Source organism: Eriocheir sinensis, chromosome 35 (assembly GCF_024679095.1).
Source record: "Eriocheir sinensis breed Jianghai 21 chromosome 35, ASM2467909v1, whole genome shotgun sequence".
Taxonomy (NCBI): domain Eukaryota; kingdom Metazoa; phylum Arthropoda; class Malacostraca; order Decapoda; family Varunidae; genus Eriocheir; species Eriocheir sinensis.
The window spans coordinates 4774824-4795733 of record NC_066543.1 but is presented as its reverse complement, the minus strand read 5'-3'; the positions used below and the strand labels follow the sequence as shown (position 1 = coordinate 4795733).

General features: G+C 40.6%; 4 protein-coding genes across 5 annotated transcripts in view; 2 read left to right on the top strand and 2 right to left on the bottom strand.

The window, feature by feature from the left end:
* Positions 1-101: 101 nt before the first annotated feature.
* Positions 102-2315, bottom strand: LOC127007303 (splicing factor 3A subunit 2-like). 2 transcript variants are annotated; one of them, XM_050878104.1, is made up of 2 exons: positions 2098-2315; positions 102-1367 (listed from the first exon to the last, which is right to left on the bottom strand). In XM_050878104.1, exon 2 carries the CDS (start codon positions 1323-1325, stop codon positions 315-317), a length of 1011 nt encoding a protein of 336 aa, XP_050734061.1. In that variant the 5' UTR covers positions 1326-1367; positions 2098-2315; the 3' UTR covers positions 102-314. The 2 variants fall into 2 exon arrangements, with proteins under 2 accessions (XP_050734061.1, XP_050734060.1); XM_050878103.1 differs by having other exon boundaries at positions 2111-2305.
* A 383-nt stretch (positions 2316-2698) lies between these two features.
* On the top strand, positions 2699-15193 carry LOC127007302 (zinc finger CCHC domain-containing protein 8 homolog). The gene is made up of 10 exons (XM_050878102.1): positions 2699-2854; positions 4914-5009; positions 5610-5735; positions 5929-6044; positions 7244-7434; positions 8708-8913; positions 9886-10004; positions 11759-11927; positions 13917-14032; positions 14338-15193. Exons 2-10 carry the CDS (start codon positions 4916-4918, stop codon positions 14860-14862), a joined length of 1662 nt encoding a protein of 553 aa, XP_050734059.1. The 5' UTR covers positions 2699-2854; positions 4914-4915; the 3' UTR covers positions 14863-15193.
* Positions 14859-20910, bottom strand: part of LOC127007305 (uncharacterized) — a 27983-nt gene continuing 21931 nt past the window's right edge. Inside the window, exon 6 of the mRNA XM_050878108.1 lies at positions 14859-16336. The gene's annotated coding sequence lies outside the window, so the exon portion shown is untranslated. The remainder of the gene's footprint in view (positions 16337-20910) is intronic.
* The window catches only part of LOC127007306 (rRNA N6-adenosine-methyltransferase METTL5-like), a 7498-nt gene continuing 7232 nt past the window's right edge, over positions 20645-20910 (top strand). The window contains exon 1 of the mRNA XM_050878109.1: positions 20645-20793. The gene's annotated coding sequence lies outside the window, so the exon portion shown is untranslated. The remainder of the gene's footprint in view (positions 20794-20910) is intronic.

Genomic DNA, 20910 nt, shown 5'->3' with positions numbered 1-20910 from the left:
TGCAAGGTAGGTGAATATTGTCTTGCCACACTGGATTTAAGAAAAATATTTAGGAATATAATGGAGACATTGCTTGAGGAAAAAGCTACAAAACTAGTTAAAACATTAAACCATTTATTAAAATAATCTAGTTACATCTGACTGGTCTTTACTGCAATGACTGGATTAACATGCAATAACTTGAAAAAAAAGGTATGTTTTTGTTGCCTGTGCTATGCACAGAAATACTACTACTCAGAGACTGAAGAGTTATTACAGTAACAGCTTTAGTGAATTCATACATTATCCAATAGAGTAATTAAACCTATCTGTACCTAATTCTTAGGAGGAGGAGGAGGTGGTATTCCTCCTGAGGGTGGTGGTGGTGGGACAGGATTAAAAGGTGGTGGAGGAGGAGGGGGGCCTCCTGGGGGTGGTGGGGGTCCACGCATGCCATGTGGTGGGGGACCTGGTGGGGGCCTGAGGTGTCCGTGAGGGCCAGGTGGTGGGGGCATCATAGGCCTCATGGGAGGCCGGAGAGACGATGGTGGAGGCATGCCAGGTGGAGGGGGCATGCCCGGGGGTGGGGGTCCTGTAGGCATCATGGGTGGCCGTGGAGGCAAGCCAGGAGGAGGGGGCATGCCTGGGGGTCCTGGTGGTCCTGGGGGCCCTGCGAGGGGTGGGGGGACAGGAGGCACCATCTTGGCCTTGGGGTCCACCTTAAAGGCAAACTGCAGGAAGAACTGTTTAGTTTCCTTGTTCCATGTGGTCCACGACTTGTCCACCTCACGGCTCGGCACCTTGAAGGCAATGGTCTCGTACGGTTCAGCAGCAAACAGAAGGTACTGCCACTTACGGTCTGGTGGCTCCACCTTCTGTTCGTAAGCTGACATGAACCGGTGCCTTGGAGCCACATTGTCAGCAATTTCTGGATAGTCAATCTGAAAGAGGAGACTTTGTTGGCCAGTCTCTGGGTCCCTCTGCTTAGTGACACGGTAGCCAGGCCGACCAATCTTCACAAACTTCTTCATTTCAACACGTGGCTTCTCTGGCGCTGGTTGGGCTGGGGACTCCTTGGCCTCCTTGGCAGCACGGCGAGCAAGATTGGTCTGATGCTTCTTGCCCTGGGTGTGCGCCAAGTAACTTCCCTCATTGTTGTGGAGGGTCAGACAGAGTTTACACTCATATGACCCCAAGTGGTTCTTCATAAAGTAAGGATCTTTGTTAAGGTCAATGGTCTCCAAGGCTAGCTGCCGCAGCCTCTCCCGACGGTCTCTGTTGCTCTCAGACCATGACGCCTGTCCTCCCCCGCCAGTCTTGCCTCCGGCACGATGTTGGAAATCCATTTTGGACGTCTAATTGAAACTTGGGCCTTCCTGTCAATGTACCTGTGTAGGAGGACAGAAATATCATTAAATATGGCAGATAACTGGACATCCTCACCTTAAAGTTACCTTTGAGGCTATTGAAAAAATCTGAGCCATCTATTCAGAAGCAAAGGTAATACAAAATGACAGCTGTTATCACCAGAAAAGTTACAAAAGCACTAAAATAAATTTTGTACCTGCTGTTGGGATAAATAATAAACACATAATGAAGAGTTGAATGGGATTATTAACAAGAGGGTAGCCTACTAATTTTGAGATACTGACTGCTTATTTCTGGACAACATATGATTGTTTAGTTTGGATATGGTAGTATTTTTTTCCAGAAATCAATAAATGATTGACTTTTCAATGCCTGTTATGCACCTGCGCTGCCTGCTGCCATCCATGAGCACTGGGCCACGTAGTGGACCACCCCCACTGCTGCCTTGTCCTGTCCCGCACTGCGTATTTCCGCCACTCCACTCTGCATGCCGCATAAATTTAACTAACCTAACCTAACTACCTGGCGTAACCTACCTATCGGTGGGGCCCCCCTCGACCCTCCTACTTTCCGGAAGTCATTTGTTACTGCACTGCATTCAGGGACCGAAAAAGAATCCATATTGTAAGCATTAACTTCGCAAGAGGTGGCTACCCTCTCGCTAATAACATCCGAAATTAATGTAACTCTGGGTAATTAACAGGGATTACTGGCGAAGGCAAAGCCGCTTCCTCGGCCACCACAACACACCTCAGGCACTCACCTTCCGACCACCTGCTGTCCTAGAGCGGCGCTACTGCAAAGGGCGCGTACCAGGCAGATCTCCGGCGGGTGGGGGGCAGCAGCACCCGGCACCCAGCAGCCAGGGAGTCTTTAATAAAAACGGCCGCCTCGCCTCGCCTCGCCACGCCAACGTTGGTCAAGGGAAACATTTATACGCCAGGTCCCTTGACAGCGATGATCTCTCCTGTGTAATCGTGATATTTAAGTTTGAAATCAAAATTAAATGGCTAGAAAAGTAAATCATGACACGATTAATACTGTATACGTCATTCTTTTACGTCAATCACATAAACCGTGTATCTTTTTTAGGGGGGTGTAGTTATCTCCTTCCTCCCCTTTATGACTTGAGTTCCTCCCTCATGACCCAACCATTATGTGATTGACGTAAAAGAATGACGTATGCAGTATTAATCGCGTCATAATTTACTTTTCTTGCCATTTAATACATCTTTTTTTTGGGGGGGGAGGGTAGTTATCTCCCTTCTTCCCCTAAACGACTTGAGTTCCTCCCTCAGCACAATTCATGACCCAACCACTCTCCGGTCTTTACAAATTACACTGAAAAAAATATATATACATCGTTTTTGGGGGGATATATCACATCCAAAACATTGCTTTACATTCACACTGTCTGGAGGTCCCTCTGGCTGCCTCCCTCCGCCCTCCCGCAGCCTTCACAACCCTGAGGAACACCACGAATTACCACCCACAAAATTAAGCTAAGGTGAGTGAGGACGTCGAGGAGGTAGCAAGGCAGTAAGGGACTCTAGTGTACAGGGGCAGGCGCGGCGGGGGTGGCGGGAAAGGCCTCGCTGGTCATGGCGTGCAGCGGGTGTGACAACAATCTCCGCGGGATTGTTCTGCTCTCCCAGGACGACGACAGGCGCATGGACTTCCTCGTTGCCCACAATTTGTTCCGCAGGGAGTCAGAGTGTCCTTCCTGTGGCCAGAGTGTGAAAGTCCGGCTGAAGAAACCCAACAAGCCTGTGTTTCAGTGCGGCCGGGGGTGCGGGTACGTGGAGAGCGCCCTGAGCGGCACCTTCCTCAGCCGCTCGCACGTCCCGCAGGAGCAGTCGCTGATCCTCCTGTACTGCTTCATCCACAACTACACGGCGGGGGCGGCAGCGCACGAGGCGGGGGTGGGCCTCAACACTGTAGTATACCGGTTCAAGTTGTATCGGGATTTTCTGGTCCGTTTCTACCAGGAGCACCCCGTGAGGCTGGGCGGGCCAGGCGAGAAGGTGGAGGTGCATGTGGCCAAGTTTGGCAACCTAAGGAACGGGAAGGACAGCAACTGGGTGCTGGGAGGGTGTGAGAGGGGCAGCGGCAAGATTTTCCTGACGGTAATAGAAGCCCACACGAAGGCTGCTGTAATAAAGAAAATCCGGGAGTTTGTGGTCACTGATACAACAATCATAACAGACAGGTGGGAGGGCTATGACAACCTGCACAGACATGGCTACAATCACATTGCTGTTGGCCACCACCTCACCCATGTTGACCACCTCACGGAAGCCCACCTCCAGAACATTCATGTGGAGTGGAAGAATGTCAGGAGCTGTCTCCCCAAGGCTGGATCATTTGCTGGTGGCTTGGAGGGCTACCTGGCTCTTTTTATGTTTAGGAAGAGTTTCCCTGACAATGCTCAGCTGTTTCATCACTTTTTGTCCGTCATTGCCTTCATTTACCCAGCTCACCACACCTCACAGCACCTCAAGCGAAAGAGAGAGGAAGAGGATGGGTAAGATGTGTACACATGCTCTGAAGAATGACTGTTTAGTTCCCAGGATGGATGGACATCGGTTCCCAGTATTTTTTCTTTCTTTTCATATTTCTTATCCAAATTTTATGTTACTCTTTTTTGATTTTTACTTTTATTTTCAAGCAAGTAACCCCCTATAATGTCTTCATTATATGGTTGGTGCAGTCGTAAGCTGGCCATACACTTTCAGGCCCAGCCTGTACGGCTGTTGAGAAGGGGCAGGTACATGCATCAGCTTCTTTAGTAAAAGTTGTCATTCTGTGTTGAGCCAACACAGCATTATCATGGAGCCATTCTCTGCCACACACCTGCAGACTATAGCTGCATTTGCAGTATTTTGTGCAAGAATCAGTTGTAACAAAAGGAGGGTGTGGCTGAAGAACTAGCTCCAGAAGAGGAAAACTTTCCCATTTATTTCTCCAGGATAAATTAAGCTTAGAATTGAATGATTGGGTTAATTACCTCACTGGATGAGGGAACATTTATGTTCAAAAGTCTTTACACTTTTATAGTTAGGTACCATATATTATGTCCATTTGTAATCTGCACTTACTGTGTCCACTAATTCCTTCATTATTGTCCTCTTTATGAATGAAACTTTTTCACATTTTTCTTTTTCTGTTGCCTGGTAATTTATTAATCTCTATCTATAAAAAAGCTAGCTAGTTCTTGTTGGGAAGGGGGAGTAAAAACAATTGAAATTTGCTTAAGAAACAAGTGCAAGATAATTTCTAAACAAACATCTGTCAGAAAGATGGTTTCATTCACAGAACTGGAGGATATCCATGACAAAATTTACTAGATTACACCTTATGTATTGGGGTTAGGTTCATGGGTTGATGGGGTTCAGCTAAATTTATTTTGTTCTGGGTTTAATGGCTTAATAATGAGTCATGAATGACTAGATCAATGAATATGTAATATATCCTTTCAGATAGTCTCAAATGTATTAAACTTTCCTAAATTTTTGTGATCCTTGATAGCACTGAAGGTATTGAATGTACTGTTGTATTTCCAACAGCAATGCCAAAGCAAAAAGAGAATGATGATGATCCTGTGTGCGTGCCCCTCCAGGAGAGTCCGGTGGGGGACATGGCCCCCAACAGCACCATCTGTGGTAAGTCTATTGGCAGTGGAGATGAGCTTGAAAGGTGTGGCTGTCATGCAGTACTCAGTTGGAATCAATATGTAACATTATTTCACCCTTTAGATATTGAGCATATCATATCTTGTTCATATATAAGACCTTTTTTTATAAAAAAAAGTATCTTTCCTAATTAAACCTGGATTCTCTTCCCTAAAAGTTATGTTTGGCATAGCTCATAGGAAAATGTCTGAAAAATTATCATACTGTATCCAGAAATTTAGTTTCTCAGAAATAGACCACTCGGATTTAAGTGAAATCCTATTTCGTTTATAGTGTGCATGTTCATTAGAATGTTTAATTATTCATCAAAATGTTGTTTGTCGTGTTTTTGTGGCCTATATTAACAATGAATATTGACTCACTCATTTTATTCTAAAACTACCTTCTCAAATTATAGATGTCTTATTTACCAGTATCTTATATGGTGGGGAAATACAGTGTTATCTTTCCAGTATTGTACACTTGCTTAAAAACTAGCACTGCACAGTGTGAAGGACTGATTTCAAGAGAATCTATATAGCCCACATATCCCAATATCTCTTGTCATAAGTCTCAAAATGTTCTTTTCAGACACATCACAGGAAGACAGTGAGATCCAGGATGGGGAGAGGAGTGTGCAGAGCAGTGAAGCAGTGGACAGCTTTCTTACTTTAGATGTAACAGGAGAAACTGATGAAGGAGTTGAAAGTAGTGCAGGTGAGCAAGTTCAATTCATCCTCAACCTTTTTTCCCTGATTCCCATCACAAGAAAGTTTAATGTCTGAAACTTAAGGAAGCAATAAAATAATTGAAGTGTACATAGTCAAAAGAGGAAAGAATGTGATGTGGTGGCTGTGAAAAACTGGGGATCACAAGTGAATAAGATATGGAATGTTCCTAAATTTTTCAGAAGTGAGCACCATGCCTGAGGGAGTGGAGCTGGACACCGAGGGAGATGTGTCACTAGTTGAGGAGACGCCAATAGGACCACCCACTGCCTTGGATGTGGTACCCTCATATGACAGTGTAAGTGAGATGTGCCATTTGCCCTTGTAATGTGAGTGTGCCCCTTACTGGAGAGGGATTGACCAATCATGTTGCTGCTAGAATCATGTATATTTTGAGGATTGAGTATTTATGGGTTTTGACTACATAACATACTGCCATGCAATTTTGTCGTTAATAATGGTTACATCAATATATTTTCTGTTTTGTTATACTTCATAGTTGAGAAAGTACTCAATACTTCCACTATGCATACATCAGGAAAACTGTGTTAATGCCTGACTGTAATAGTTATGTAGAATGTGGCAATGAACAAAATATTTCAGGAAAGTGTCATATGAAAACCTCTTCTTAGAGTGCTTTGTTGTCTTGTCCCATACAACACCCAATAGTTTAATTCTGGTGGAGCCCAATACCAGTCTCATTCATACTGAAGAGTTGACTCTTAAAGGGTATTAAAGAATAACTAACTTTTCTAATACATGGTCATCAAAATTCTTTTAATTATCCTGGTGTGATGTCAAACTTCCCATTTGCTCCTGTACATATACCATCTTTGAATACCCAAGCTGTTTCATCATTCTACCCCCACTCACTACTCTAGTACAGTCCTTTTCTTTCATATAAACAGTTCAACATTTCTCTGCTCATCCACTTCATATTTTTAATATTAAAACACTTTTTAATCATCCTGGGATGCAATTCAATAACTATTACAATATGCTAACTCCTCTGGGTGCTAATTCATTATTTTAGAGACTAAAGGAGCTGATTGTCTGACTTGGTATAAACCCTCATAGGTGACCAGAGCATAGACACACACTGCCACAATATCTATGCATGACATTCATGGGAGAGAGACCAGAAGAGGCAGGCAGTTACTCCACTCTGTGAAATGTAGAATGAACCAATTCAGAAATTCAACTATTCCTTATATTGTTTGCAAGATTAATGCCCTGCCAACCATCTAACTAATCGTACATTCTTCAAAATGACATTGTTTTTATTCATACTTATTTTTTTATTGATTTTGAGTTTTAGTTTCTTTAGATTTTATTCTTAAATCCTTATTCAGGATAAGGCAAATTTTGTAAGCCAAGACATCATGTCATATTTTTGTCTATTATAAAACTTTCTTGGGTAATAAACTGCACATTATTATTATTATTATTATTATTATTATAAATGTCCTCCTTACATTAAAGATTTTCCTTTCCCAGGGTTTCAAAGGTGTTCTGACAGATGTGGAGTTCAGCATGCTCACCGGCAAGAAGATCAATGATGCCCGGCCCAAGCAGTCTTGTTTTAATTGCCTCGGCGACCACAACATGAGTAACTGCTCCCAGCCCCTTGACCAGTCCAAAATATCCACCAACAGAAGGAAACACATGAACACCCGAGTCTCCAGCGTGTGAGTGGAAACAGTCTTTGGCTCATCTAATTTTCAATGATAAGAGAAAAAAAGAGCAATAATATCCTGCTTGTGGGTGTCTTTATTTTCAGTACACCCTTTCTCATTGTTTTGTGAGGTTGAGGTTTCTGACAGCGGCTTTACCCTCATATCCCTCCTATTGCAGTCCATCCATCTGTGCCTTGGTCTTTCTCTCCTTCTGCCATGTACTTCCACCTCTGTCACTCCTTTTCCTGCATGTATCTTCACTTCTCATCACATGCTAATACCATCACAGTCTTTTCTCCTGTAGCTGCCTTTTCAATGTCTTTGCTACCTTCATTGTTCCTCTTATCCTTTGATTCTTGATTTTATCCATTGTTATTCAAAACATCCATCTAAACATTTTCATCTTGGCTATATCCAACTTTTTGTTTTGCACCATCTTCACTGGCCATGTTTCAGCCCCATTCTTCATTGCTAGTCTTACATCTCTTCCCTTAAGCTTTATGTTGATTCTGTGATCCCATAACACCCCCAACATTTTTCTTCATTTATTTCACTTTGCACACTGTTATCTTGTAGTCCAAATTTCCATCCTCAGGCACTGTTGAACCAAGGTATTTAAACTTATCCACTCTCCTAATCCTTGCCCATTGCATACTTATCTCAAGAGTCTAGCTTCGTCGAACGTTGGGTATTTTGTCTTCTTCCAGGTGGTCTTAAGTCCTCAACTAAGTTTCATTACACAGCATCATCCATTAAGTTCCAACTAACATTATATTAACCCAGCTCTACTACTAAATTGTGTTTAGTGTTTCTCATACACCTATATACTATATATATATATATATATATATTATATATATATATATATATATATATATATATATATATATATATATATATATATATATATATATATATATATATATATATATATATATATATATATATATATATATATATATATATATATATATATATATATATATATATATATATATATATATATATATATATATATATATATATATATATATATATATACAAAAAGTCTCATTACTAAGGGTGTATACATGAATGAACTCAGTACACAAATATGAAAACTGTTAGAAAAGTTAGAGTCTGGTTAGGTTAGGGATTCTTAAAACACAAAGATTTGAGTTACTGAGACAAGGACATGCGGAGATCCCCCAAACTCTGCCACTATGGCCACCATCTTGAAAATTTACAGTAAAGAAGTACAATTAAAAATGCAAGAAAAAGTAAATTTGATTATTTTGTATTTCAGGAGATACCATGAAGATTGTGAGAACAAATTTGGACAGTACCAGCCTGGAAAGATCAGTGAGAACCTCCGCTATGCACTGGGACTGAGACCAAACCAGTTGCCACTGTTTATATACCGAATGCGTGTCCTGGGCTATCCTCCGGGCTGGCTGAAGGAGGCAGAGGTTCATCAGGCAGATGTGAAGATGTATGATGCATCAGGACAAAGTAAGATGCTACTAGCCATAAAATTTGCATGATGCTGTGGCATGAGGCAGAATTCTAAAGAAGGATGTAGGTAGTGGCAGTAAAGTTCCCCTTAACCCGGTAGCAGCGACGGGCCAAATTTGTGGCTTCACCGTGTAGCAGCGACGGGCCAAATTTGTGCTATGATATAAACCCCCCAAAATAGATGATACATAATCTGATCATAAATGCTTGGATATATATTATGAAATGGTTTGTGTGAGGGGTGATTTTTTCTCATTTTTCTTGCTTGGGGGGACCATTAAGAAACATGATCCCCGCTGCTACCGGGTTAAAAGGAAAGTACTTTGTAGCACAAGAAACCCTGCTATTTGATTGTGTACCATAGAAAGTGGTCAAATAATTAACTCATATTTTTCCTCTAGGATTGAATAGAAATAGCAAGGTTAAGCTCCTCCCCACCTTCTTAATCTTAGAAAAATTCAATGGAAAAGAAAAAAAAAAAAACTTTTCCACCACCAACAAAACAAGTTATTAGCAAAGGTATTCACTGGTGATGATCTTATGCCATCTTCTAATGATGGTGACTGGGGTGATAAGTGGACAAAGGTAGAGGAAAGGGAAGGCAACCTAGCTGACTATCAAATAGCCAGGTGGAGTGGCAGCCTGGTGGTGGGGCAGAAGTCTGGCATGTGATTTGAAATGTCAGAATGGCAGGGATTGCATGATGAACAATGAACAGTCTAATAATTGGGGGTTCCTGTAGAAAGAAAGGCACCAAGATTTTCAGTTTTATACTTAACTCAAAATTATTCACAGCAGTAAGGGAGTGCACAGTGTTACAATTGCTGAAGTCATGTACACCATATGAACAGTAGGAAGTAGTTGATTGAAAACTTAATGGCTTTTTATCTACTAAATTTTCTTGTGAGGAATATATATACATTGAAAGTTCTTTTTTTTTCATGAATTTAACTAAATCTGTATGATTAGAAGTGTCACACCCTGATGAAGAGGAGGGGGAAGCAGAGCCAACAACAGTGAAGTACAAACCAGAGAAGCTTGTCTCTTACCCGGGCTTCAATGACAATCTGCCTCGTGGTGTTTTAGATGTGAGTAACATGCTTGGGGAGAGAGTTTGTGTGTGAATAGCCGAGTGTGGAGTTATTAATTTTAGAATAAAATAAAAAAAATAATAATAATAATTCTAGAAATCAGATCTGTAGACTATAGCAGTGGTTCTCAACTATTTGTAGACTTCAAGCCTTATTTGCCTGTATTAATATAGTGTGGGATGCCAGAAAAGAAAACTAATTAACACACACATGCACGAATGACCGCACCCACGTATGCACAGATATATCGTAACCAACGCAACCCATACTGTGTGTATACAGGTAACTTGATTTACGCGAGTTTGGTTTACGTGTTTTTGAAATAACGCGGGGTCCAAAATCTATATAAATGTTTGATTTACACGTTTTTTCACTTATACGCGATATTTCATGGAGTGGCCACCAGATGTCTCACGCAACTGGACTCACACGGCGCCACGGCCACACAGCTGAGCTCAGTTCTTCCCGCGCGCCACTGAACAGCAATACAGTACCCACGCTGCCACGCTACTCAACATTATAGGGGTGGGCAGGTACCGGTACTAACGTTACCAGCTATATGGTACAGTACCGGTACCAATATTAGCCAGTCGCTCCCGCGGCCACACAGCTGAGCTCAGTTCTTCCCGTGGACCACTTGAACAACAGTACAGTACCCACGCTGCCACGCTACTCAACCATAGGGGTGGGCAGGTACCAGTACCAGTACCAGTACTAACTGTACCAGCTATATGGTACGGAACCGGTACCAGACTGCTCGGTACCGGTACCAATACTAGCCAGTTGCTCATGGTGTCCCTCATGTCTTGTGAGGCTGAGACTGAGTGCCTGAGTGAATATCTCGGTGATATGGCTATTCTCTCTCTCTCTCTCTCCCCACTGAATGAAGTGAATATTTATTTTTCGATAGAAACCTACCTCTTGTTTGATTTACATTGTTTTTGATTTACATGACCTCTTCAAGGACACAATACTCACGTAAATCGAGAGTTACCTGTATTCGTATTTCATGTGTAAGCTATATACTATTGGATGTTTTTTTGAAGTATTCATGAATAATTCATTATTCATTGTTGTGTGTGTCATTTTCTGGTATAGTAACAATGAAATATATTAAAGAATTTAAAAAATGACAACACAGCCTATGCCATTACACACACACACACACACACACACACACACATATATATATACTTACGGACCTCCATTAGTACTGGACACACAAGTCTGCACACACACACACAGTATATATATATATATATATATATATATATATATATATATATATATATATATATATATATATATATATATATATATATATATATATATATATATATATATATATATATATATATATATATATATATATATATATATATATATATATATATATATATATATATATATATATATATATATATATATATATATATATATATATATATATATATATATATAGAGAGAGAGAGAGAGAGAGAGAGAGAGATAGAGAGAGAGAGAGAGAGAGAGAGTGGTCTTTGACGTCAACTCCCAGGGGTAAAGTAATCCCCCATGCCTTGACCTGGACAGGGTGTAGACTTGGCAACACTGTGGGGAAGGGAGGGCAACACCCAAAGTATCTTTATTTTTGCATCCGAGTATAGTTTTTCCTGGCTCTACTATTATTGACATACTTTTCTGTGGATCTTGTACTGTCTTGTATTTAATTAAGGAGCACTAATTATAAGAGGTAAACTTTTGTCCTCCAGGAGTGCCAGTGGTATAACTTTCCACCAATGCAACCATGCCACCAAAAATCAGAGTTCCTGTATTACATGAACCAGAACAAGGCTGAAGCTTACAAGAAAAAGAAACTCAAGGATTCAGAACTGAGAAGCAAGACTCCTCCGCCTACAATAGAAATGGATGTAGATGGTGGTGAGTATATAGAATTTTTTCTGAAGTAGCTGGCTAGATAGGGTGAAAAATTATAGGTGCATGTGGAAGCAGAGAATGAAAATGAAGAATGCAGTAGCTGACATTTAATTGACTGTAGCGGAACGTCTTTGTATGGTAGAATGAATGAATCCAAGTAGCATAACATTTTATTCTGAAAGCCACTCTTGCCTCAGAGCTTGATGGTGACAATATAACCTGGACAGTGAATTGTGACACCATGTCATAGCTATTTCATTTAGTTTTTTTCTGACTTTATGACTTCGTTTATCTCCATTTTATTACGTGTTTTAAGGTGTGTTTCATTGCATGTTGGGAGTGTTTATTGAGGGAGGGGAGGCTGGGCGGGTAAAAAATTTTGACCTTATGTTTTCCTTGTTTTCTGGCCTTATACACATTTCCTAAGTTTGCACGGGCATGGGAGGATTATGTGGGAGTTTGGGCATGGGGGTATCTGCTATAATTACATCATCAGTTTTCATTTTAATTAGATTCAAGTAAAAATATTCTGAAATCCAAAAAAATCCGAATTCTGCAACACTTTCGGCCCCAGGAATTTCAGATAAGGTATTCTCAGCCTGTACAACAAAGTGCGGCCATTCTTTATAAATTTATACCACAAGTTGCTGGCTATCATGTGTTTGAAGATACCCTAAACTTAACCTAACCTAACAAAACCTCTAACAGTTACCATAGGCTAGTGTTTGAAGATAACCTAAACTTAACCTAACCTAACAAAACCTCTAACAGTTACCATAAATCTAGACTGAGAAGTATCATATATTCTTCCCTACTGACTGACTGAGGCCATTCTTTGTTATTTTCTGCCATAAGCTGTTGCATATCATGTGTTTTAAGATGCCCTAAACTTAACCTAACCTAACGAAACCACAAACAGTTACCATACGTCTTGACTCAGAAAAAAATTATCTATTCTTCCTTAGTAAATGAGACTTTCTATATAACGAAGTGAAGACTTTCTTTGTTAATTTATGTTATAGGTGTCTGGATATCAGGTGTTTGAAAGTTCCTTAAACTTAACCTAACCTATTGGAAATACAATTTTTGTTGCTTAAAACTTTTTAATTAATAGTTATATTTACCAAAATTGTTTTGATTATTTGAAAAAAATGAAAATTCACCAATATTCCCAAGATTCCTGGGCCCTGAAAATTCTTGGAAAGTTTCTATTTTTCAGGAAACTTTCCCACCCTTTAGAACCCTACTAGCAAGTACTAAACTAAACTAAACTAAACCAGTAAATGATTATTGAGGATTTTCTTCTCAGAAATAAGATAACCTTTCATATCTGAGAATGGGACATAATTCTGGTTACAATTTATATACAAATAAGAGGAGTGGGAGTGAGAGGGAGGTGTCCAGCTCAGGAACAGTGCAGTACTTTAACAGACTGACACCAGATTAATAAAGAAAAAAAACATGCAGTACAATCTAATTGTCCAAGAGCAATCCATTTGTCCACCATTTTTGATAATCCAGCACGGTGCTGGTCCCTTGCAAACTAGAATAATAGACTTTTCATATTTATTTATTTTTTATATTACAGATTCAAGGTTAACTTTCTAGTCATTTTTTCTAATGATTACTGAATCAATGTTTACATTCAGCAGGAATTTGTTTTGGAAAAATATAAAAGTTTTGGAGTGACATTAATTCAAACGCATTGATCCTTTTCAAAAGACTTAAATACTGTGATTATTGGTATTTCATTTAAAGGTAATAGTAATAGAAGACCAAGTAATAGTAATAGTATTCACTGACAACTAGAGAAATTATAATGATTTTATATCAAAATTTAAAGGAATGGTAATACTAATAGTAACCCTGTAAGAGCCCCCATGTTTACTGCTCAGCATGTAGAAAATAAAAAATAGCAACTTTTACCAGTAGTTTCTTGGGTCAAGTTGACTGTGGCAAAAAAAAAAAATGTATCTATAATTTATTCTCCAGACACTGATAAGGGCAAAGCAGAGGACATTGTCTTCAACCCTCCATTGCCTGATGAGCCTCCTGTCCTGCCACCTCTACCAAAAGAACCTTCACCATCTCCATCACCCACTAAGAGAGTAAGTGTCCTGTGGTGTGGCAACACATTTAACCTGTCTATTTCCTGTATCAACATCATATATCCATCATGATTATTATTCCATTTTTTGCCTTAAAGATATCTGTGTAGCTTTAGTGGAGCAGCCAAAGTGGAATCAAACTCATGTCTAAAGGCATCTTACTGAAGTAGTTAGATTCATACAGTAGGGCAAGGTTGGAAATTAACTTCATCTGTGACATAAAAGTAAGCAGTTAGTTGTGATTGGGCCAGATGATTACTGAGGATACATTTCTGATTTTAGCTAACTGTGAATATTCCTTTTAGGCTCATGAATTGGAAGAAGGAGAAATTAGTGATGACTCACAAGACTCAGTGGGTGGCCTGATTGTCAAGAAGCAGAAGATTCTGGAGGAACTAGACAAGAAAAACACACAGAAGGACAACAAAGAGGGGAAAGGTTCAGAGGATGAGGATAAAACAGACATTAACAGCAGCAGTGACAAAGTAAACCAAGAGGACTCAGAAGACAGCCAGTTGTCCCAGCCATCTGCTGCAGACCTGGCCCAGTCCGAAAACTCGTGTAGTGGGGATGGCACAGGGGACGAAGCACACAAGACTAAGCGGCACCACCGGTCTCACTCCAAAGGCTTCAAACTGGGGACAATGATTCCAGACTCCTGCACACCCTTCAAGTCTTTGCCCTCCTCAGAGAAGTGGACAGTTGATGTATCAGATCATATCGTATTTGACAACTTACCAGATGCGCTTGGAACATGGGATAAAATGAAAGGCATTATGGGAAAAGTGAAAAGTAAAATGAGTTTATTGCATGCTGATGAGGGTGATTAAGGTAAAGATTTTATTTAACAACGGAGTTAGAAATAACAGACAGGATCATGACGAGGACCGTAACACCTTGCAGTCTGTTGATAAGTTAACACACTAATAGGTTCATTTTCAGATGGCATAGTGTGGCCTTAGGTTAAGGATACATAGTTTTCATTTCACAGTTTACATGGAATATTTCTGACCATTGTAGGTGTTAAGTTAATCTCTAGATATCATAGCAGATACATTGTTCTCATATTGCACTTGGTGTATATTAAATTCATCTGATCATTTTAGGAGTTTTGGCAGTGTACAAAAAAAAAAGGTGTATTACATTTCTCATTATTTGTAACATGACATTTATTTTCCTCCATGGTATTTTTTTCAAGTGTCAATATTTAAAATGAGCTTTGCTCTAAAAAGGGCAATCTTGTTTTGGTTTCAAGAGTTGTACAGGCAGTACTCAACCGAAGGTCTTTCGTAAGTCCATCTTTTCTTGGTAAAAATTTGTTTAAGTAATACACCCATATCTCTTCCTACCTTACTAACTACTCTTCTGTTGTCATATATTTATAGGGCAGTATGAATTCAGTGGTTCAGGCTGCCACTAGACAAGCCACGATAACCAGGGTAGTGAAGCCCCTTCATATTTTCTTAACCCAAATCATGGTGAAATGCCAGAATTTGCTCTTTTCTCCACTCCCACACAACCACTGCGTGTAACGAAACACACGAGAAATTAACCCAGACAAGGAAAGGTTTGCCGGTGCCGGGGATTGAACCCGCGACCAGCGTAACGGGAGAGCCATTCCTTACCAAGTCGGCCAAAGAGGTACCCCACTGGCTAAGTGGGTTATGGGAGGCTCGCCCATCAGGCAAGTCAGCACCACACGTCTCCCCATTCCCATTTAGATTAATTTCTGTGTGTTGAGTTCCCATTTTCTGTGAACTTCGGAGAGCATGAGCCATCACTCTACCTGTTACCCTCTCGGGATGACACAACAGAACCACAGGAGAGGATGCCTACCACTTTTGCCACCAGTGAAATGCCAGAATTTTTCTCTTTACAACACTCCCACACGACCATCGCGTGTAACGAAACACACGAGAAATTAATCCAGACAAGGAAAGGTTTGCCAGCACCGGGGATCGAACCCGCGACCAGCATAACGGGAGAGCCACTCCTTTACCAGTCGGCCAAAGAGGTACCCCCCTGGCAGAGGGAGTTATGGGAGGCTCGCCCATCAGGCAAGTCGTGTCACTACAATGGGGTCTAACTTTGACTTACATCTGTACCTACATCATCCTTGTTTTTAAATTCTGGCTGTCAAATTTTCTAATTATAAGTTACTATAACATTTATTTATTTGCTATGAAAGTGGGAAGACAGATGGTATTTATAACACTAGTGCAGAGCTGTTCAAAGACGGAGGTGCATGGAGGATCTGAGTTCCATGTGGTATCGATTGCTGCATGACAATCTGGTCATCCCTATCTGAAAAGGAAAAGGGGATCATGAGGATTGTAACAACTACAGTGGCATTACACTGCTCAGTGTGCCAGGCGATGTTTGCCTCTGTTGCTCATACAGATTTGTAGCTAACTGCTAAAGTTGCAGAGACTTGAGAAGTTAGGGTAATTAATGTAGAGACTATTATTGTATTTACATGGTTGGTGCTAACACTTAAATTGACTGTTTTACCATACTGTTAGTTCTTCTTTTATCAAATTATATTGTTTCAACGATTCCTTTATGGCATAAACTGGCCTGACCTACATAAAGATGTTGATCTTATGCCCGTATGCTTTGTGGTGAGTCAGAACGTGAGAAGCCTTGCCTTACGCTTTACTTAACAACCATCTGCTTTTAAAACTATCAAGAGGGTGGGGCTCACTCAGTCATTCAAACAGTGGGTTGGCAAGTTGAGTTCCTGCCTGCCTCAACCCTCAAGGCCCTCTTATCAGCACGCTTCAGCAGTGCAGACACACACACACACCATCATCCATGAGGCCTAGGCTAGAAAGGTTGCTCTCATTATTCAAATTATTCATCATCAAGATTCTCAAGATATTCAAGTTACTAAGACGGGAGTTCCCTTAACAACTTACTTGTGCTCTGCTATGAATGGACTGCAGGATAACCACAACAATTCTTGCAACCAAAATTAAGGAAGCTGGAATACAACACCAAGGTAAGGCACATTTTCCTGTGTTGGTGTAACAAAACCTTTTCCCTAATCATCTGCATTGGCAAGTTCATTTGTTTCTGGTTATCCTTTCTTTGGATAAGTCAATTTTCATACACTCAAATAAGGAAAAATTATATTCCCAATAAGGGTTCATACCTGCTAAGTCGACAAATGACTGTATCCTAGTGCTTTGAGTACTTGATTAGCACCTATATGAGTTTCAAGACAATCAAGCAATACTACTTATAATAAAACTCATTTGCTTAAAAGTATTTCTACAATATTAGGCTTATGGACCAAACTCATTGTGGTTTTGAGATCTGGTAGTAGCTTTTTGGGGTGTCTGGGATGAATTCATGCCCTTGCATTTACTAGCAGTGGTTAAAAAATGGCTTTCCCGTCTCGTCTGTGGCAGGTTCAATTCCCAGCGCCGGAAAAAAAAAATTCATTCCCGGATCTGGAATGAAAGTGGAGTGAAACGAAAAGAGTTGAAACTAACAAAAAGGGCATAGAAAAGCAAAGTCAGGGGAAGAAAAGAGCAGAAAACCAAATTAGTTCAGGGTGAAGTAACTAAAAATGTGTGTGGTGAAGAAGTATAGAAGTGCTGAGGAGGACCTAAGAAGCGATACAAAACGGAACAGGTCAAAAGAAGAAGAAGAAGAAGAAACTGCCGATGCAAAGGCTGGTTGGGGAGAAATCTCAAGCCACCTGTGACATCGAGATCAAGCTCAAGTTCACCTCTCAACAACACGCCAAGCCCTCTTCAACACCCACCCCAGAGTTGTCCCAAAGCCTGGAGTATTGTAAGATGGGTCATGGCCTCGCAGGCGAACAATAGAGGTCAGTGCTGGAGCTGTCATCAACCGTAATCTTCATTCTAATAGTCAATGGATTTTATCGTTAGAGGTCATAAGATTAGGATGGCCTTGCTCTGCTTGCTTACCAGTGTTCTGTGACGTCTAGTATACATGATGGTTAATCTAGCTAACTACTGCTTCTAATATACCGGGAAAAAGTATATGGTAAGATTTTAGAAGTTCATCCGTGGCGCACTGGTGGACGAAGCTGTTTTATTTGTTTGTGTGTGTGTGTGTGTGTGTGTGTGCTTTGAAAGAATCTATCAAACCAACTTTGTTTTTGGGCCATATTACAAGTCAGACCTGAGAAGTTTGGGGTCCCTACAACGGTTGGTTTAGGGGCCGTATTACAAGTCTAATCCAAGAAGTTTCAGGTTTCTACAGAGTTATTCATCCCAAACTCTGTAGGGACCCGAAACTTCTCAGGCTTGACTTGTAATACGGCCCTTTGTCTCAACATTTTTTTCATTCCTCATCCCCCCCACCCTCAGAAACTAATGATGTGCAATAAGAAAAATAGTAGCTGATTAATACGTAACACCAAAACCTAGCTGGAAAAAACAGTAATAGAAGACTAGTAGCTGATTAATACATAACACACCAAAACCTATCTGAAAAAATAGTCATGTACTCTCAGACGAGATGTAGAGCTTCTTAAAGTGGCCCCGCTTGCCTGCCCCGCCAACAATTGTCAGCACATCATCAAACATGTCAAAGCCAACCCCAACAACTAGTATGTCAGTATTTGCCATCATTTTAGTGTTGAGTGCCTCACAAAGTAATTAAGATTTGTAGTTCTACATTTCGATGTTAATTCCATCATGGCAGATAATGCTCAGCGTAAGGTTTTGGAGGATCTGCAGCTGAAGAAACAGCTGTTCCTGAAGCAAGGTGTTTCCCAAGCCCTCAGCACCCCAGCCACTTCACAGCAGCCAACTGTAAGTTTAGGGTGTTTATATTTTTACAGGTTTGAGTCATGTTTGTTGTGTTTTGTATTTTATATATTTTTGTATCATTATAAATCCTTAAGCATGTATATTTTTGGCACATGATATCTAGTTAAACCCTCATATCTGGACTGACTCAGCCAAGGACTCTCTAAATTAAAAGTAAGCTTAGTTGGTGATGAGCAAAACAGTTTTCAAGTACCGTTTATAGAAGTGCAATAGAGCATCCACACAGTAATGACCTACATGTAGTATATCTACATACGATATACATATTCTCTTCTTCTGTCCACTCATTCTGTACAATACTCTTTTTGCTAGAACAGCACTTTGCAGGCATTTTTGCTTTCTGTTTTTGCTGCCTCTGAGCTGCTTCCATTTCTGTAAAAAAAAATAATAATGCCCAGTTCCTATTAAAAAAATAAAAAAAACATTAAATATCTGCTGAGGCAGTTGCTACACCAGTAGACCTCTTTACAAAGTCCCCAGATTTTTCTCTTATTCCAAATTACCAGTAATTCTATCTAGCTATCTATATCTTCGATGCCCTGCTTCCTCACGGGAACTTCCCTTCAGGGGGTGGCCATGGCAGAAGTGACTCCATTTCTCCCTGTTCTGGCACTCCCTCTCAGCACACTCAATCCTGCTACTTCTAACTCTCTCACACCAGTACTCACTCATTCTATTGATTCACTTCACAGGTGGTCTTCTCCTGACACCCCTTCCCTCATACACCCTCTTCACAAATTCATTCTCCTTCATTCTCATCACGTGTCCAAACTCCAGACCATCTCAGTGCACTGCGCTTCACCCATTCAACCACTCCACAATCCACTCCTTTGGCTGTCACACCCATACCTAATCTCTCATACAAGGTTTCATTACTTTCTCCATCCCATCCTGACACACCACATGCACTTCTTATATAATTAATTTACACTGTGTGTACTCTTGATTGCTGTGCTGCATTCCATGTCCACGTCTCTGATGCATATGACAGAGTTGGCAGGATAATACTGTTCCCTATTCCCTTCTTTACCTCCATGATCACACTTCTTCCTTTCACAACTCACTCCAATGCACCTACTACCTGTCTGCCCTTCACTGCTCTTTATCAGTAATTTCAACTTGAATCTGCAATCTAATACATACAAAAAAGCCCTAGTTCAATTACACTTGTTCTCATGCTAGCAAAGATATAGGCAGTTCATATAAGGTACCTTAGCCTTCCAACTACTAAAGTCAAAAGTTGGTCAAAAGTAAAAAAAATTGGGGCAGGGGTTAAAAGGTGGCGCAGGGGTCAAGAGTTAGTGGAGGGGTCAAAAGTTGATGCAGGGTTGGAAAGTTGGTGCAGGTGTGAAGCTTGGTAACTGCACTCCACCGTCCTTCCCATGCTCTCATAGCACATGACGACCAGCTCAGCCCAATACTGTCAAAATTCCTCCTGTAGGAGTTAACTAGTATTTTCATTCTTTCATACCTTTTCCTGGCAGACTCTGGAATACCTTTGCTTTAACCAAGAGGGGAGTATCAAAACAGCTCAACAACTTGTATTTGTTCTCCCTCTGGCATCTTCTATCATTCTTTGATCTATTTATCATTGTTATTTTAACTTTTATCTATTTATTTTCCCTTAGAGCTGCTTCGTATGATGTAGAAATCATATACTTATCATATCTTTTTTTAGGGGGGTGGGGGGGACTGCCTCTTATGTGGTGTCTTTTTAGTATATCTAGCATAACTAAATCTTGTTCTCAGGGATGGTCATCTGGAACTGACGGACACATAGCAAGTAACAGTCAAAGGTCGAGTCCCCTGCAAGCAACATCCTCCAGTTTTGGCTACTTCATACCCCAAGACTCATCCTTTGGGAACATTATCTTGCCAGTCTTGCCTCGAATTGATCCAAAGTAAAGTGATTCATCTCGTCAATTCCTCAGCAGCTTTGTCCCTACTGGTGTGAGTATACAGAAAGAAGAAAACTGATGCACAGTTACCAGATAATATGTTCATCTACAATGTTTATCAGTCCATATTTCTATGCCTCTAGGAAGTCCAATTGTACATATCTTGTTT

Coding starts and splice junctions, on each gene's coding strand:
- LOC127007303 (XM_050878104.1), bottom strand. CDS start 1,325: ATGGATTTCCAACATCGTGCCGGAGGCAAGACTGGCGGGGGAGGACAG.
- LOC127007302 (XM_050878102.1), top strand. CDS start 4,916: ATGCCAAAGCAAAAAGAGAATGATGATGATCCTGTGTGCGTGCCCCTC. Junction 6,045..7,243: donor TGGTACCCTCATATGACAGT/GTAAGTGAGATG, acceptor TTCCTTTCCCAG/GGTTTCAAAGGTGTTCTGAC. Junction 14,033..14,337: donor CTCCATCACCCACTAAGAGA/GTAAGTGTCCTG, acceptor TATTCCTTTTAG/GCTCATGAATTGGAAGAAGG.